Genomic DNA, 19,790 nt, shown 5'->3' with positions numbered 1-19,790 from the left:
GTGGGTAATTTGGACTTTCGCCTTACGCGGCACTGACTTTAGAATTCCCAGGCAGAGCAATTCCACTGTGTTTAGAAAGTCAAGATATCTAAAGAGAAAAATTGAGTAAATTCAACTTTGTGAAAAAAATGCCACAGGAAGGGAGAGAGACAGACAGACAGAAACATCAATGATGAGAGAAAATCATTGATTGGCGGCCTCCTGCACGCCCCCTACTGGGGATCGAGCCCACAACCCCGGGCAGGTGCCCTTGACCAGAATGGAACCCGGGATCCTTCAGTCCGCAGGCCGGTGCTCTATCCACTGAGCAAAAACCAGCTTGGGCTCCTTCTTATTTCTTAAGAATCAGATGTCACCTGTTCCCTGACCACCACGCTTGAAGCAGTCCCCACGGTCTCAGCAAACCCTTGCCTTTGCTTAACACACTAGCAGTCTATAAGAATAATTACAAAAGTTTACCCATTTAGTATCTGTGTCCTGCATGGGAATGCAAATTCCTAGAAGCCAATACCCAGTTCACTGCTCCACACAGCACATCCTAGCAAAGTGTCTGGCACACGGGACATGCTCACAAAACACTGACTGAATGACTGTGAGGTTGAAATGAAATATGGTCAGCACAGAACGAGACCCATTGTTACAGGATCCTTTCCCTTCTGTAGGGCACATAGGGTATTTTATTGCAGCACAGAGTGATTAAGGAAAGCTTCACTAATGGGGAAGAGAGACTTGCTGGTCCTTAAAGGTTGAACAATTAATATGGTCCATTTGAGAAGGGACGAAAGGTTCAAATACACACACATACACACACACACACAGGAACACAGAAACACATCAGTCTAGCAGGCATGTGAAGTTTCTTCCCAGGTGTTGTGGAGAGGTTAAAGGGCTAGGAAATAGGAATTTTACTCTGTAGGCCTGGGCTCCTTTGTAACGCAAATCACCACAAAAGCAGCAAAATTTACTGAGACACAGAGGCTAAGACGGTGTTGCACTGTGAGAAACGGCTCAGTGATAGGGGTCTGCTCCTTGGACAGTCTCAGGGGAAGTGGGAGCCCGCTGATGCCTCGAAGGGTCTCAGCCATCTATGACATATTAGTCTCTGGTTCAGGGAAGTTCTTAAGTTCTGAAATAAGCAAATATACTGGCATCTGAAAGCAAAGAACAAAGGTATCTGCTGATCTCAGGGAATCATGGGCAGGTTAATCTGTGTATTCACAAGGCAAAGGCAGAGGAGACAAAGAACTAATAAGAGGCAGACCTTTCTTATCATTATGGTAAATGAATTGTCTGAGATCTCACCTAAGAGAATGGGAAGGAATAAGCTGAGGGAAAGTATATGGAACGAACACTTTAAAGCATGACAAAAATAAAAATTAAAATGATCAAGTATCTTTTAAGGTTTATCAAATACAGCACGAAAGAGCAGAGTCACGAAAAAGTGTTCGAACACACTTGTCACTAACTATATCCTTTTTTTAAAAAATGAACAACTCCCTTCGAGCTCCTCCTTCTTCCCATCTCCACTCTCACCTGATGACAGAGAAGAGTGTGGTTCCCAAGTGGAAACTCGACTTCCAGGGGCATCTGCTGTGCCCTTTTCCTCTCATCTTGGGTCAAAGGTCACTTCCTAGTGCCTCTAGCTCCCAGCCCCAGTTCCCCTGCCAGGACTTCCTCTGTGGCACTCGAGCATTCCAAACTCTGCAGGGCATTGATTTCTGGATGGCTCCCTCCCCGGGAGGCTTGGAGAGGACCCTGGCCTGGAGGCCTTCATGCCTTCCTGACCACTGCATCTCAGGACCTCACCTCTAATCCTTGAGTACGGAAGGGAGGGCTGGGAGAGAGGGCTATCCCACCTACCACCACGATCCTACATGTCAACTACAAAATCCAAATAACGCAACACCCAGTGACACCTTCCAAGACCCTATGTTCCACATGGGCCTGACCTCTTCGAGTCAAACTCCTTAAAAGAGTAGTCTGCCCTCATCTCAGCTTCCTCCTCTCTCTTTGATGTTCAGCGGTTGCAATCTGGCCTCCTTCTAGCGTAACCTGCTCCAGCTGGTCCCTAGACACTTCCTAATTGCCAAATCCAACTGACAACTTTCTGGTTACCATCTCCGTTGCATTTAGCACACCTGCCCTCCTCTGGTTTCCCCAATACTGACCTTCCTCCTCTCTTCCTGGCGGTTCATTCTTTGTTTCCTCCTCTTGACCTCACTTTCTCTATTTTCTCTTTAAATACCAAAGCTTCCATAGAGTTCTGATCCTGGCCCCTAAAAATGCTGTGCTGTCTGGGCAGTCTTATCCATCCTCAACAGATTCAACTGCTACCCGCTCAGTGAACAACATGCGGGCTCTACTGTCATCCCAGGTCATGGTCTTCAACCCCAGACCCGTACTTCCAACTACCCACAAGGGGCCCTCCACCTGGAGGTCCCATAACTTCCTCCCAATAACAGAAGGGCAGACCTGGGGTTGGAAATCAGATACGACGCATGCTAAAGCATTATCCACTCTCCCTCCTATTATAACTTATCACACAGCATTGTAATTACCGACTTTCTGTCTCTCCCAGGAGAGTGTGCCTCAGGAGAAACAGGAATTAAATCTCAACGCCACATCCCCATGCCCAACATGGTGCCTAGCATGCAAGATAATAAGTGCTTGTCAGATGAATTAAGGTAAAGGCTCCATCTTTTTTATTTTTACATCCCAGCACATAATGAGTTGAATAAACAACTGGTGGAAAACACAAAAAGGAAGATCTTATAAAAAATGAGAAATCCTAAAAAGAATTAAAAATCCAAATATCACAGATATATAATATAAACATTGTTTTCCTTTTTGGGAGAAATGCCAAGATTTCCCACTACATATTTAGTTGCAATATATTCACAAAACAACGTATCTGCCCATCAAATATTATAAAAATTACAAAAATTACATATGGCATCTTTATTAATTAAATCACTGTTTTTAAAAAATCAAAGACTAGATTTATGCTGCTGTATTTTGTGCTATGGTATTAAGAAATCTAGCACTTAAAAATGTAAATTTTAATTACTGCCTATATGTTTTTGTTTGTTTACTTAAATACACTATGGTAGGATGGCCAAAGTCCTAGTCAAAGAATTCCCCCTCAGTGGTATATTATGCCTGAGGTCTTGATAAAGATCTTATACCATTTGTATTTTAATCGCTATTTTTATATTTAGTTTTAACATGCGAGGAACTAGTTCTTGCTTAAATGACTTGGTTTTTAAAATACTGTTAATACTCAAAGCTGTTATGATTTTTGAAAAAGCAAACAAACAAAACATGTTTGAACAACACTTTGATAAGCCAGATATCTACTGCCAGTTATCAGCTAACTTATCTGATAAGCCCAGGGCAACCCTGAGGTAACCTGCAGACTGTTGCTATTTTGTATTGCATAAATTATTTATTTCCTACGATATATTAAAAAAAATTCCTTCACTTCTGGCCTCCCCTTCCAAAAAGCTTCGTAGGTCAAAAATTTCTTCATTCTCCGTAACTGTGTCAATTCAGTTGCAAAATCCCACACATTAGCCCCATTGTTCCTGCTGACTCCTCACTGAATGCAGAAAGAATAAAAGACACATGATTTCAAAATCAGCTGTGTCACTGTATCTTATTAGCATGGAGATGAACAGCTAACTATCCAAAAACAAAACAAAAAGTAAACAAAACCCACAAATGTCCACACAAATACAAATCTTTTGTTGACATCCAAGGGGCAAAGTTAGGTTAATAACCTCTATCTGACCAGCAAATCTGCTCACATTTGAAACAGAATTTTCTTATTTCAGTCATTTAGTCAGTGGAGTTATAAAATCTGTCCCTGACTTCTGACTTGCTCCTGCAGAGTACTCTAACTACAGCCATATGAGCAAACTGAAGGGTGTATTCTCAGGCCTCTCCCCTCAATTCCTCAGCATCAGAAGTTCTAAGCACAATGAAGTGCTAATTTAATGGTCCACATTTCTCAACTCTTACTTACAAAATCCATGTCTTACAGAAAAGCTAATCAAATGTGCATGTTCTGGATTAAAAAGCTTGCCTTGGCCAGTTTGGCTCAGTGGATAGAGGGTTGGCCTAAGGATTGAACAGTCCCAGGTACAATTTTGGTCAAGGGCACATGCCCCGTTGAGGGATCAATTCCCAGTGGGGGGCGTGCAGGAGGCAGCCAATCCATGTTTCTCTCTTATCATTGATGTTTTTCTCTCTCCCTCTCCCTTCCTCTCTGAAATCAGTAAAAATATATTATTTTTAAAAATAATAATAAAAATAAATAAATAAAAATAAAAAGCTCACATGGGCAAATACAATAATTACATTAGTTTGTATCTATTTGGTTCTAATTCTTCAGAAGAGCATGAGCCTATGCATATCTTTAGGAAGAAAAAAAAAACATTCAACAGGACAGTGTTAGTGTCAATATTCTGATAAGTGGAGAGCTGAACTCCCTACTCATGAAGATATCTAAGCTCTTCAGTTTGCTTCCTATTTGTTACTATAAATCCTGCCACACTCTGTCTTAAGAACACTAGACTAGATACGTAGATAGGTAAGGATCACTTCCTGCACAACAGAACACCAAGGGTAACCTCTTCACTAGGAAATTCCCAGCTCTTTTTAAACTTGTGTTTCAACTAACTCAGCTGTTAGATTGAGGACTAGATTCTGTGAGCTTCTCTGAGCAAAGGAGGAGCTGCAGGTTATAAGGATGGTTACCGAAAGAATCTGATGAGAAACATGAAAATTGAGAGCCTTCTGCTGTCAGCAACAGGTTTTGCTAATGACAATGAAAGCAAAGGCAGACAGGCAATTTTCTCCTCTCCCAGTTCTGAAAGAGACTAACAAAACTCTTGAGAAGGGTTGATGAGCTGGACCCGAGGCCTAAAAGTCATGTCCGTTCCAGAGCCCCACGCAATTGAGAGGGCGCTGTTTTTCACACAGATAAAATTTATGACACCTGCATGGTCCCACCTGAGTAGGACTTCAACTTAAAAATTTTATTAGAAGACTGAGTCAAAGTAGATCAAATTTCCTTTAAAACACTAACACTCCCTCCCCCTTAACCCTCCAAAACAAAAAACAAACAAACAAACAAAAAACTAGATCAACTTCCGAAGCACAGCCCTGAGGTGAGTCAAGCTGATTGTCATTTTGACCTTGCTCTGCTTTCATTCAGGAACCTACTTAGAAATGTAACGAGCAACGCTCTTCATTCGGCTCAGCTAGCAGAGCTAATAGGCTTCTAATTAATTTCCAGAAGATGGCTGTTATAACTAACAGGTTTTAAACATTTGGTTGATTGGGGAAAATGAATTGAATATAATGTATTTGATTTGGAAAATTAGTTTTCATTCTGTGTGCTTACCATAATAGTGTTTATTTTAAGTTTACATGATTCCATTAAGAGTCCCAGAGCACCACCAGGTTGTTTTCGGCCTTACAGAGTCCTATCCAACTTTAAAAAAAAAATAAAAATCAATTTACATTTTGATTTTTGTTGGCCTTTGTTTGAGGGCAGGCCAAATTCATTTTTTGTAGCTTTAATAAAACTCTTCGCTTGCTAATAAAGTAACAGGCCCAAATACTTCAAAATGATGCCTGTGATACCTCAGTCAAAAGCCCACACACTGAATGCAAATCCTCTGGAGAAAGACCTGCTCGAAGAGAGATGAACCAGTTACTGCACTGTTTAGGAAGGTTCACTTGATTCCTCCTGACAACCATTTAAACAGTGAATGTTGGGAAATGTCCCTCAAAGAATCAACAACAATGGCAGGGATCAGAGCTTTTATATTTAGCAAATACTGTTTTTAAAAGACGAAAATATTTCTTCCTGAAGGGATTACGGGAAGCCTTATTAAAGACACCTGCAAACAAAACCAGTGACAACAGATCTTTATCATAATTGATAACTGAGTTATCCTTTATACAAAGCTCCTTTCTTGGAGGCAATAACGTGTAGATTTACCTTTGCTATTAGATTCATGAAATCAGTTAATTGGGACTACTGGTATGCAACAATGATATGATTCGCCAAGATTAAGAGAGCGAAGAATGAGGAAAACAAACAAACAAAAAAAAACAACAAACCCCTGTCTCTAAGGTTAAAGAAAAGCACAGTGAGACTAGCAATTTCTCTCTTCAGGCTGGGAATGTTTTATACTGAGATCAGGTAGCATCTATCCTTGTGCATGACATATTTTAGCTAACTATCATGTGCTAAGCCCGGGCAGCCAGCTTTGGAAACTCAACCTTGGCCTAGCTTACAGTGGCAAAGGAAAGGAACCTTTCATAGACTCTTCTCAAACTCATAAACCATCAGGTCAAAACATGACACTGTGTCAGTCGAAGACTGCTTCTTGGGGATATATTTCATAGCGAAACCCAGCGGGACACATTTAAAAGGTAAGTATGCAGAAGAGGAAAATAAATCAGACACTTTTGTTTGCAGTAGAAGCCCTCTGCCGGAGTCTTAGCTTGCTTCACGCTGGTCAACTGTAGATAGATGCCTTTGCCCAAGGACTGTTTGCAGTCAGATAGTCATTGCTGCATTTCTGTGTCACTAACAGGAATGCCTGCAATCATCTCGGGCTTACAACTGACTTTTCTGACATAGCTGATTTTCCAAATTGAGTAATTCTGGCTCCTTTTAGAACAGTAGCTCCAGAAGAGTCAAGAAAGAGTGGGGGACTATCAGGATCAAGCCATAATTGCACACCCCAACCTGTAGCACTTCTACTTCCTGGCCTTCAATCTAATTCATGATTAGACCACCATACACTGGCACTTAGGGAAAGTGAAAAGGGGTTCTCGAAGTATGAGCTACAGCAGCGGGGTTGGTAGAATAGGTGCAGCCTTTGATTAATGCATTTCATTTCCAAAACAAACTCTTGGAAATGAAGAAGAAAGGCCCCCAGCCTGAATCTCTGCCATGTAGACAGAATTAGACAACAGAAGAAACATACCACATGAGCAACAGCACTGAATGAGGAGATGAAAGATGGGACGACCCAGCATTATTCTTTAAAACCCCAAGTTCACAGACAAAGCAAACGCTTTACAGAAGGCTTTTCTATGGGATTGTTGGTTTTCCTTAAAAAAAAAAAAAAAAGACACCTTAAGACTTAGAGCAATCTACGTGTGAAAGAAAAACTGCCTAGAAAAACAAAAAAGACATTTTCTGAGATGACTTTGATCCTGTACTCAAAGTATTGGCTTAATCGGACTTGCCTTTAAAGGCTTTGCATCTGCAATAACTGCTCTCTATTGTCCTTGCTTAACAAAGTATTATTTTCACCTTATTACTAATCTTTTCTTTGTAAGTAACCACACCTGGTTTTATCCACAAAAAAAAGCGGTGCAGTAAATATTTTTCCTTTGTGGTAATACAATGCATAATTTAGTTAATCTAGGCTATCTTTCCGTGAGAGGTGATTGTTTCTATATTATGAAATGTGCTGGCAGTAAAGTGGACCTGGCGCCAGATACCTGGAAGGCAGGTGGAGAACCACTTACCAAGCATGTAGCTGCTTTGAACCAACCTCGGCATGACTGTGTAGCCACTCCTACACACGAGGCATTACTCATGTTAACTTAGCCTCCAAACCATCACCACACCTTGCTTTGACAAACATGGCCTTTTCTTAAGATAACATGACACATCACCAGGCCGAAAGGCCCACCCTAAGCCCCCACGAGAGGGCCTTAAAAAGTCAGCAACTTTCCGTTTTCTGTCTGAGAACTTGGCATTACTGTTACGTTACCTGCATGAAATCTAGAAATGTCAGGGGCAGCAAGTCATCCATATGTCCAATGTCTTTGGAGAAACGATTTAAAATTCTTCCTGGAAGAAGAGGATATGAGAAATTACTCATTTCCCCTGATAGATCCTTTCGGAGAAACAATTCACAAATAAATCAAAACAATATTTTAAATGCATATGCATTTAATACATTACACATTCGTACGACGTCAGTGGTAAAGGAAAAGGAAAGAGGATTGACACCTAACAAAAAACAAAAATACTACCAAATGGCAGTGGGCAGGGAGCTATTGGGCCCTGATTTTTAGAAGACTGGAGAAATGCTGCCTCTGCAATCCTCCCACGAGGCGCCTGGGCTCCGGCAGGAAGCACAGGGTGTGCCCACGTGAGGCCTGGAGCAACTGGAGGCTGTCATGCTCGGCCAGGCCTCGCCATTACAAGCTGGGCCCCAATTTTCCTGTCTCAGGCTTAGGAAACACAGACTCCAGAAACTGTCTTTCAGTGACACCTTTGGCAGCCCCAGTGACAACTTTTCTTTAGAGAGCAGGGGTGGGGAATGTCCGGCCCGAGGGCCGCATAAAGCCCGTAAAATCACGTGGTCTGGCCCTGCCAAGGCATTACGGGTGAGTAAGTTAAATGTTATAGCAGGCTAATTTTTAGGTTAATTAATTTTGTATGGGCCACGAATGATGTTATAGATATCCAAATGGCCATTGGCAGAAAAAAGGTTCCCCACCCCTGCTTTAGAGGGTGAAGGACTCATGCATGTGAAAGGACCCAATGACAATGTGAGGCACTTACATGGGTGCTCAAAAAACAAACAAAAAAAGAAAACTCAAGGTGAGAAAAATTACTATTACTCAAGGGTTCTGCAGCATGTCACCTGGGAAAGTCAACTAATCAAAACGCAGATTCTGATTCAGTAGCCAAAGGGTGCAGTCTGAGATTCTGCCTTTCTACCAAGCTCCCAGGTGGTGCCCTTTCTGCTGATGCCCAGACCAGGCTTTGACAGACAAGAGGTTATCAGTTGTGTTTTGGGAACATTAACATCAGATGGGCAATTTTCACATATTCTTATGGATTCTGTGGCCTACTTATTTTTTAACTTCTCAAAGCATCAATAGCAAAATACGGAAAATATATCAAAGGATGTTAAAGACATAATTTAGATTCTTGTTATTCAACTGAAAAGTACAATTTTTTTTTAAGATTAATTTTTAGAGAAAGAGGAAGGAAGAGAGAGGGGGACAGGGAAGGGAAACCAACTATGTGAAAATGAGATTGGCTGCCTCCTGCTTGCCCGCTACCGGGGATCGAGCCTGCAACCCGGGCATGTGCCCTGACGGGGAATGGAACCGGCAACCTTTCAGTCCACACGACATCACCCAGCAGAGCCATCCTGGCCAGGGCGAAAAGTACAACTTTTTAACATACACAGGATTCAGAAGCACTGTAAGTCTGGCTCAAGTTACGAAATGTTGAAAGCAATCATCAAATTAAAAATAAATAAATAAATAAATAAATAAATAAATAAATAAATAAATAGGATACACAAAGATGAATAGTATGCGAAATCATCCCATTTACCCAGATCAAGTCTGAGACATCACGGTGGCAAAGAATGTAAAATACAAGGAAACCACAACTGAGAAAAACCATCTCCCCACAAAGCTGAACTAAATGTCAAAGATGGTCAAAAAGTGAACTCTTATTCACCAATGAGCTGAGTGTAGAAAATGTGATATTAGAAGGCTCAATAGTTACTTCCTTGCTCTAACAAACAAGAGAATGAATGGTGCTTGCGGAATAATTCATCTGGCTTTACGATAGACTGTTGTAATCAGATCTGTGATTTCCAGATCATGTCTTCTTAGTCATAAGGTTTTCTCAAAGGTTTCTGAATTAAATCCTTATGATAAATTCTCTTCACACACAGGCCATGCCTCTTCATCCAAATGGCCTGTGGCCCCTGCTACAGTATCTTCAGGGATATAGAGGAAAGGGGGACTCAGTGTGACAAGGGGGACTCACTGTGACAAGGGGGACCCAGTCCATTTTCAGGCTGTTCTGTTAGAGCTCTCCTACATTACAACGAATCTTGCCTTCCTGGAACATCCAACCTGTGCCGCTTATTCTCTCCTTCTAACCATACAAAGCAGATCTAATTTCTCTTGACAACCAGTCCTTGGTGCCTCAATTATCCCTCAAAAGGCACGTGTCCCAGCTTGGCCACTGCCCCTGTCCAGACTCCGATGCCCGTCTCAGTCAATGCCTTGTGCCCAGGAGTAAAATCCATACCCCAGGTAGTGTGTGATCCCTGTTCTGTACAGGATATGGCCAATCACAAACCCGACAATCAATGGTGGCCAGACCACTTTTTGGACACTAGCAACAAGTCTGAAAAAGTCAATAATGTACATATTATGTATAATTTTAAACTTTCTCTATTTGTTATTTTTCTACAATGACTATGTATACTATTTTACTTGTATAAAAAAGTGTAGAGGAATGAAATGGGGAAAAAATAGATACAGAGGCAAAGAAGCATCGAACAGACTGTCAAACTACAGTGGGAAGGCAGAGGAGGTTGCGGGGGGGGGGGGGGGGGGGGGGAAGGGCTGTAAGAGATCAACCGAAGGACTTGTACGCATGCATATAAGCATAACCAATGGATAAAAAACACTGGGGGGAGGGGGCAGGTAAAGGCATGTACTGGGGGGAAGGGGAGGCCGGGGGAAGGTCAATGCGGAAGGAAAAAAAAAAGGAGACATATGTACTACTATTTGTAATACTTCAAACAATTAAAAAAATAAAAATAATAAAAGTGTAGAAAGGGCCCAGCTGGTGTGTCTCAGTGGTTGAATGTCGACCAATGAATCGGGAGTTCATGGTTTGATTTCTGGTCAGGGCACATGTCCGGGTTGTGGGTTCAATCCCCAATGTGGAGTCAGTGATTCTCTCTCATCATTGATATTTCTATCTTTCTCTCCCTCTCCTTTCCTTTCTGAAATCAATAAAAAAATATATATGTATTTTTTAAAGTGTGGAAAGGGGAGAGAGAAAGAATGACTGGAAGAGAAAGGGAGGTAAGGAATGGAGTGAAGGGAGGAAAGTAGCAAGGGGAGAGAGAGGACAGGAGGTCAGGAAGCGGGGAGGGGAGGAGGGGGATAAGGAGGGAAAGGGAGGGAGATTCCTCCCTTGAAGTCCATATTATCAAAGAACTATTAGGGTCCTCCTAATAACTCTGGTTCACATTCTTCTGTCTTGTCTCCTAGATAGAATATCATGAAACATGTCATAGAAATTCTTGTCAAAATACAAATTCATAAGTGATCATGATTTAAGAACTGATTCTACCATCTAAGCTGGAATCTGTCGCCTCTAGAATTCTAACACCTCTCCCATATCCAGGATTCCTCAGCTTACTTATAATTAAACTATTATCTAAAACTTGGAAGTTGCCATGTCTAGTTTAAGTCCTATTCATTTTTCTTTCCCCCTTTTTTAAAAGGAAGTTTATTTTACATCTCACAAAATTCGCCAATTTCAGGTGTACAATTCAGGATTTTAGTAACTTAACTAAGTGATGCAACCATCACCAAAAATCAGTGTTAAGACATTTTTATCCCCTCATCAGACCCGCCCCCCCCCACCCATGCCACTGAAAATGACTCCCGGTTTCCCACCCCCAGCCTCAGGTAACCACTAATGTACTTGCTTTCTCTGTAAATTTGCCTTTTCAGGACACATCATACACATGGAATTGCACATATGTGGTCCCTGTGGCTAGCTTCTTTCACTTAGCCTAACATTTCTGAGGTCCATTGGTTACACAGTGTGTATTGGTAGTAACTTCTTTGTGGACCCCACTCTTCAGCATGGAAATGGCCTTGGATACCAGCAAAAACAACCCCTTACCAGAACTCTTCAATGTTGTGGACTTTATATGTGCCCACATTTAGTCTTACTGATGGTTCTAGATCCCGACTCTTTTGATAAGAATTGACTGTTGGTTTAATAGCCAGGCAGAATCTGAACCAGGACAGCTGGCTCTGAGGCTGGGAGAGTGTGCAGGGGTAGGGTGGGGAGGACAAGTACAAGAACCATTGTCCTAGTCCTTGCTCTAAGAAAGGTGGAATCAAACTCCTATCAGAGTCCAGGTATAATGCCTCCTGATGGGGCAAAACTGACCCAAAGGAGAGGGATCCTGGAAACAGCCCCCAGCCTGAAAAGGATGGCTAAGAGGGAGCCACTCAGGACTTTCTGCATCAGTCCACCCAGACTAATTCGGCTCGGACCAGCATTAAGAACTGGCGCAGGAGCTCAGAAGTCTGTGAGCTCAACATTTCCATCGCCTCTGCAGTTAGAGTAGGTTGTCAATATGTGGCTGCTAAAGAATGTCAAACAGAAGGAGCAGCAGGAATTGGATCCCTAAAAAAGGCCTGGCCTCCTCGGGCACTTGGCAGCAATAGGCCTTTAGGCAATTCACCCAACCTCAAATCCCTTATCTGTAAAAGGGAGACGATAACATTCGCCTCCACAACTTCACAGGATAAAAGATTATGAGGATAAAAGATATGATTATGAGAGCACCTCCTGCAAGGTGTCATATTATCCTTGTGGGGTTTTAGAGCTTTAAGGGGCATGAAAGGTCACTAGAGCTAGTAATTTCCAAACTTTGTCTTGTGAAGATTGAGATTTTACAAAGGTGCCTTGAAGAATGAGGCAGAAGAGGAAATGGAGGTGAAGTTTACCCAGCTCCAGACACCCCACCCTTCTCCCTCACTGCCGGCCCCTCACCAGCCCCTCCAGAGAAGAACCCCTTCACGTAGAGAGGGCCCTAAGACCAAGCACTCCTCCTATGAACTAACATACATAGGTTCTGCCTCTACCAACCCAAAAGCCTTGACTAGAACATGTCCAACAAGAGAATGCTGACTAAAATTAGTTGGAGAAATGGATTTTATAAAGTAAAATTTCCAAATTACTAATTATCCTTTTAAGTAACAAATCTCTATTTTTATTTAATCATTTTGGCAGAAAATTGTCTCGTGTGGATTAGACTTTTGTTTCTTAAACAAAAGATAGAGAATAAATTCATCCTTTCTTAACAATCCAGAACTAACATAATATTTTGAGCATCCATAGGTTAGTCATTTCTAATTTTTTTATTAATATGAGACAGAGAGATTTGTTGTTCCACTTATTTATGCATTCATTGGTTAATTCTTTTTAAAAAAATATATTTTATTGATTTTTTACAGAGAGAAAGGGAGAGGGATAGAGAGTTAGAAACATCGATCAGCTGCCTCCCCTTCACACCCCCTACTGGGGATGTGTCTGCAACCATGGTACATGCCCTTGACCAGAATCCGAACCTGGGACCCTTCAGTCCGCAGGCCGACGCTCTATCCACTGAGCCAAACCGGTTAGGGCTCATTGGCTGATTCTTGTATGTGCCCTGACCAGGGATCAAACACGAAACTTACCCTATCTGGATAGCTCTCTAACCATCTGAGCTACCCAGCCAGGGCCAATAGTTTAACTATTTTTAAACATGACCATGTTGTTTGGGGCTACTCGAGGTTGCTTAAGATGCACCCCTACACCCCAAACACGATGGTTTTATATCACTGCGCCCTCTACTGACACATGTTCTGTTGCCCAGAGCCTGTTTCCAACCTCCAGTTTTACTCTTAGTGATGAGGACAGAGGAGGCCCTGCAACCACAAAGGGCCTACAATAAGACTCTCAGCAAAGACATAAGCAACTTTCATGTTTAAAGGCACAGTTTTTCTAACTTTGATGAGAGACTGTTTCAGCTTGCTTCCAGATTCCCCCTGGAGTCAGTCTGCATATATCTCAGAATATATCACAGTATCATCTATTTTGTGGTTTAACTACTTTTCATGCATATTTGTCTTGAATTTACATCTAGATTACACACCCTTTGTAAATATGGGCCCCATTGCATATACAACCTGTAACAAACTGCCAAGTGCCTGGGGTGGGGGGGTCCCTGAATTTGCTAAACACCACAAACACAGTGGTGTTCCAACTTTGTTTTTAACATGGGAAACCTTGCAGATGGTCTCTTATACAGAAACAAACAAATCTGTAAATATTTTAAAAACAGTTCTTGCTGAAGAGAGACTGTAAGACCTGGAACCCACCCCACCACCATCTTTCTACATGTCAGGGGACACCTGGGAAGATTCATTCTGATCACTACAGATTCCACCAATGCTGTCTCGGATTTGTGGACACGTCAGCAAACTCTCCTGGACATCGAGGGCTCCTGAGTATCTGAGTGGCCTCAGACCAGACACAGCCTGACACTGAGAAGAGCAATGTTTCCCAAACTTTAATCTGTACACGAATCTCCCAGGGATCTGCTTGAAATGTATACTCTCAAGAACGCGGGGGGCGGTGGGGGGGTGCGGGACGCGGGGAAGGAAGGGGCTGCATTCTGTGCTTCTAACAGCTCCCCTGGTGATGCTCATGCTACTGGTCCAGGGACATCACTTTGAGCAACAAGGCAGAATGTGGAAATTCCTGATGATGCTCCTTTAGTCTCAAGAACCTAAAGATGACTGTGTCACATTTACATGTTATTACTGCCCTTTCAAATCCCACCCCCCTTTGCTTCCAAGAGCTAAAGACCACTTGCCTCCAGTTTTGTTCACAAATAAAATTAGAATATACATTAGGCATTATTAGGGCACTGGATTCTGCCTGTTTCATTTACTGCTGTTCCCCCAGTGCTTGGGCCAATGCCTAGTATATAAAAGGCACTAGAACATATTCTGAATAAATAAATAACAATGGTTTGTTTTCAAATTTCAGCTTCTATCTCCCATGCTTGATATTTCATGTAGTCTTCTTTGGGCGGGTGTTTTCCGATCTGGGGAGATTCGTGTTGCAACATGAAGTGTCTGGTTCGTCAGACTTGTCACTTTCCTTGCGTTGTTGTTGAACCGATTTGTCTATCTGAGCTCCTTCAAAGGCACTGGAAGTTCCCAGTGCAGACTGAGTTAGGGTACAGCAATTCACAGAAGCTGACAGGAGGGCTGGGAAGCGCCTGTCTAACAGAGTGGAGACGGGCGAGGGGACAGCAGTCCATAGGTGCTGGGGAGGTGGCAGCTGGCGGAGAAGGAAGTAAGGAAGAATAGGTGTGGAGCAGACACAGATCACATGGGATTAGGGAGCCGGCAACAAGGGCAGACAAGAATGATGGAAGGAAATGCAAGGCACCAATAATAATGTAACCAGACACTGAGGGAAAGTTCTGGTCTACCCATGGCCTAGGTTTTATAGAATTCCTCTAAAGCCAGAACTCCTCCGAGAACTTAAAGGTCAAACCGCGTTAACAGATGACATTTGATTGAAATGAGAGCCTTCAAAGGGTACATCCTAACCCAGACCAGCTTCTTAAGGCACTGAATTTAGTTCCAGGCCTGGGAAGGGTGAGCTTAACCCCGTGCTGAGGAAGAAGCCCACTGTGCCCTCCAGGCAGCCCTGGAAGGGTCCTTCTTCCTTGTCCCAGCAATCGTGGGACAGGTGCCCTGCAGTTGCCAGTGTTCCTCTGGCTACCCCACTACCTGCTCGCACACCTGGGGAAAACCGGAACTGAGGTCCAGGGGGCAGGTCCCAGACACGTCTCCTGCTCGCTGCAGTGGCCGCAGTTGGAAGGGGGAAAACCACAGGTGAACTAACCTCAGGGACACACCAGCGGAGTGGTCCCAATGGTGGTGGAGGTGGCAGGCAGACACCAAACACTATGGGATTTTCATACCTCCTGGGAGGCAGGAGTCAGGAAAACAGTAAATCAACGAGGACTGGCAGGTTCTCCCCTAGCAATGTGAAGGAATGCCTTCCGAGAATAATTACGCTGTGTTTTCAAACTCTAGTACTCGCTGGCCTTTCACATAATTAAGACATGTTAAAGAGAGTAGTTTCAAGGTTTCATTACATAACATGACAAACCATAGGAAATGAGTTTCAAAAAGACTCATATGGTCCTTCCTTGTCTAATGAGAGCTTTCTAATTTTTTCCCCACCTGGAAGATACCAGGTGGGACTGTCCAGACAAGATGACTTTAAAATCCCATGTGTTTAAGACAAAGGTCAATCCCACAATATGCTTCCTACATCCAGCTTCAAGTCCTTCTTCCTCTAGGTCACAACATTCTCCTACTTTGTACCTTTTCTTCCCTCTTGCCAATTAGACAAAACATGCTGTTTAGATTTCAAGTTTGACCAAACTTATTTTTTTGGTATATGCTGGGGCATTTTATACTCTAACGTTGGTGGCAGACTAATAGGGTACAGATAAGTGCATCCAGGACACACAGTGACATAAAATGCTGGCAGCACACACCTGGGGAGCACTGGACATGCCCACGGCAGGTGCCGATGAGACAGCCAGCCACAGCAACAGGGGGTATCACCAGACCATATGAGTTGCAGGGTAAGGCAGGGTTAGCCTAACAAGTTCTCAAGAAGAAACAATGCTTGAGAATTTGGAGGTAGGGCAGAGCATGGGTTGATGGTGAGTGGAGAGTTTGTCCAGGTGGGAGGAATGACATCTGGGAGGACTAAGAAGTGGGAAAGAACAAAGGGACGACAAATATTTGCCTAGCTGATGGAAAGAACATGACCTAAGGTGTGCTGAGGCTGGAGAGAACTTGGGTGTGGACCCGGAGTGGAAAGGGGCCTCCACTGAAAATTCCCTTTAGTCAAGAAGAGGTTGAATTTCCCTCTCGTTGGTGTCTCTTCAAAACAACAGCTATGAGGAGAAGTACTGAGGAGGGGCCAGGTAGAGAGAGGACAGAGGGACATCCAAACAAGACAGTCAAGGGCCAATTCCGTCTCAACCTCTGTGAGCCCAGATGAACCCACACACCAATTCACCACCATGCCTGCACCACACAACACAGATCTGGGCAGGACTTTTTCACATGGTTGTTTTGGTTCACTCACGCTGAATTTCCAGAGCACCACCACCACCACCACCACAGCAACAATTATGACAGAAACTGTTAAGCTCGGCGTACACTTCATCTCAAAACCACGAGTGAGAGATACTGGTAGCTGAGACGCTGAGACGCAGAGATGGTAAGAATTTAACTCAAGGACACTCAGCTATAAAGTGGCCAAGGGAGGCCTCCCACCCAGCATTAGAGAGATTCAGAAAGTTCAAGTCAACACATTTAAAGCTACTTCTCTGGACACATCGGAAAGCTCTATCACCTATCAACTAAGAAGATGAGCCAATAATGTTACAGGCAGGGCTGGTATTAGCTGGTATGAATGGCGAAGGTCAAACCAGCTACTGTCGGCCCAGGCCCCTTCTGATTGGCTAATGCCTGCTCCACTGGGTGCTAAATACTTTGACTGTCACTTCTGGTTAGAAGAGTGGCAGGAATCTCTCTTGGCTAACCATAATTAAAGTAAAACATTTAAAGGAACTCCACCTCAAAATTAAATTACAGAAGTTACTGTGGGTTGAATGAATAACCTAACAAGTGAATAAATGAAAGACTGAATGAGGACATATGGTCTATTGATTAGGAAAAGTCCTGGAGCCTGAGATTCACCACACGCTGGGCCTGAACCCAGGTCAAGTTGGAGCACCTACTACTAAGTATTAACTTTGAAGGAATGGATATGCCTCAAAAATTGCCCCAGGAAACCACTTTACTGCAGCAGCCATAAATGCTTTGCTATAGTAAGTAGTCATTATTTTACTTTTCCTAAGCACTGAAAAGCTAGTCCAGGCTACGGCCTTTTCCCCTGGACCTAAATCATGAAGAATATCACACAGGAGTGAGGCTCAAGGCTCACATGTGGTCAGGGATGTACATACCAGGGGACAACGGGTGGAAGAACCTAGGATACTAGTAGCTCTGAAAACACTGTGGGTCTGATAAAAGCTATGGAGTGTTTCCACTGGAAAAATGCCCACACATACAGTTTGCATATGATTTCAGGGGATTCCCTAAACCTTGAACCACAAGAAGTGGAGTGGCCACAGGGGTAAGTGGCCCAGTTAAGAACCTCTGATTCTAAGAGAGCAGGAAACCACCAATCTCTTGACTTCTACCACAGGAATGCACCACGTGGTCTGGAAGAAAAGATCCCCCCGTCAACCCCCACATGCCTACCCCACGACTGTCTTTCAAGACTAAATGCACAGTCTCTATTGCATGTCTCCAGCACTAGAGAGTCAAAACATTGGGCAATCTCACCTCGGAATGTGTTCAGAGATGGGGTAGAAATGCCTACTTCTAAAGCATTTGTCTAGGCCAAGAATTCCCATTTCCACAATGGCAGGTATAGGAATCAATAATTCAGAAAACTTTGACTAGAAATTACCATGCAAAATCAACTCTTCCTATCCCCAATACACATACAAGTTCTACGTAAAGCTCAAAAATAGGCCACATTTGGTGTGAGAATGTGACTAAACTTGAAGACAATGGGCCCTCCCACTACCCACCCTATGTAAAGTAACTAAGGTGTACTGGAGACAGATCAACCAACACCCAAATCTGATCGTCAGTTCTACCTCCAGCATATCATTTTAATATCTGGGAACCGCCAACAGATGTTACACAAAACTAGCTGGGCTGTGTTAAGTGTAAATGCATGGAACTTTGTTAAGGGGGGAGGCGGGGGGGAGCCATTAAAAGGGAAGGGAAAATAATTTTCACCAACTCTGTTCTTTTAAAAATTCATATAAAAGTATTAAGAACTGGAAATATTGCTCTAAGTGTTATACATCTACTTGACTTGTCAGTTATAAAAGACGTTGGATACACATTACCTCCTAGCCAAGTCATTGTCTTTTTCTCACATGGAATCCTGCCCCATTCAAATACCCTACAATCCTTTCCAGCACTTCACACCATGGTACACATCAGTCATCTAGTTTCTAAACCAAAAGCCAGCTTTCCTCCCTTTTTTTAATCCTCACCCGAGAATATGTTTTAATTTATTTGAGAGAGGGAGGAAGGGAGAAAGAGAAACATTGATGTGAAAGAGAACCACTGGTTACCTCTCATACACTGCCTGACTGGTGATCAAACCTACAACCTGGAAATGTGCCCTGACCGGAATCGAACCCACCATCTTTTGGTGTACAGAACAAAGCTCCAACCAACTGAGCCACAGTGGCCAGAGCCTATCCTCACTTTTGTTTTGTTTTGTTAATCCTCATATTTTTTCATTGATTTTTACAGTGAGTGGAAGGGAGAGGACGAGACAGACAGAAACATTGATGTAAGAGAGACACATTGACTGATTGCCTCCCGTAGGTGCCCCAACCAGGGCCAGGGATCAAGCCGGCAACAGAGGTATGTGCCCTCGACTGGAATCGAACCTCGAACCCTTCAGTATGAGGGCCAATGCTCTATCTACTAAGCCAGACAGCTAGAGTCCATCCTTACTCTTTATGACTTGTTCTGCAGCAACTTGGACTTCTAAGATTTTTTTGAAATATTCATGTATGCTGGTTTCTGGGATCTAATTATTTTTTCTTTAATATCTGTCTCTTTTCAATCCTGCTAACCTACACATTTCCTAAATACAACTGCCTCCCACACTTGTATTTCAAGGTTTTTCACCTCTCAGAACTCTATTACCTCCCCGCCTCCCCAATGGTTATCTCATCCCTTTTCACACTGCTGGCTATTACGTAAGGACAGACACCTAAAGCAGAAGCTGCAACCCCTATCTCTTCTCTCCCTTTACTCTTCATTGTCCATCATTCCACTGATGGGTCTCTCCCCAGGCACATCTCAGAGGCATGTAAATGGGTAACTGTAATCCGAGAAAGCCAATAACTTAAAATCTTTAATAGGCCTATAAATAACTTAAAAAGAATCCTATATAATAAAACCCTACTACGCAAATCGACCGAACGGCAGAACGACCAGGTGCTATGACGCACACTGACCACCAAGAGGCAGACGCTCAACACAGT

At 43.0% G+C, this 19,790-nt stretch overlaps 1 protein-coding gene across 1 annotated transcript in view; it reads right to left on the bottom strand.

Annotated features, from left to right (window-relative positions):
• The window catches only part of ABCC4 (ATP binding cassette subfamily C member 4 (PEL blood group)), a 236,179-nt gene that overhangs the window by 73,901 nt on the left and 142,488 nt on the right, over window positions 1-19,790 (bottom strand). Inside the window, exon 20 of the mRNA XM_080659153.1 lies at window positions 7,806-7,885. Within this exon, the coding sequence (XP_080515279.1) occupies window positions 7,806-7,885 (80 nt within the window). The remainder of the gene's footprint in view (window positions 1-7,805; window positions 7,886-19,790) is intronic.

The sequence above is a fragment of the Plecotus auritus genome (assembly GCF_963455305.1).
Source record: "Plecotus auritus genome assembly, chromosome: 3".
In the NCBI taxonomy this organism is placed as follows: Eukaryota; Metazoa; Chordata; class Mammalia; order Chiroptera; family Vespertilionidae; genus Plecotus; species Plecotus auritus.
This window is presented reverse-complemented; position numbering and strand designations above follow the sequence as displayed.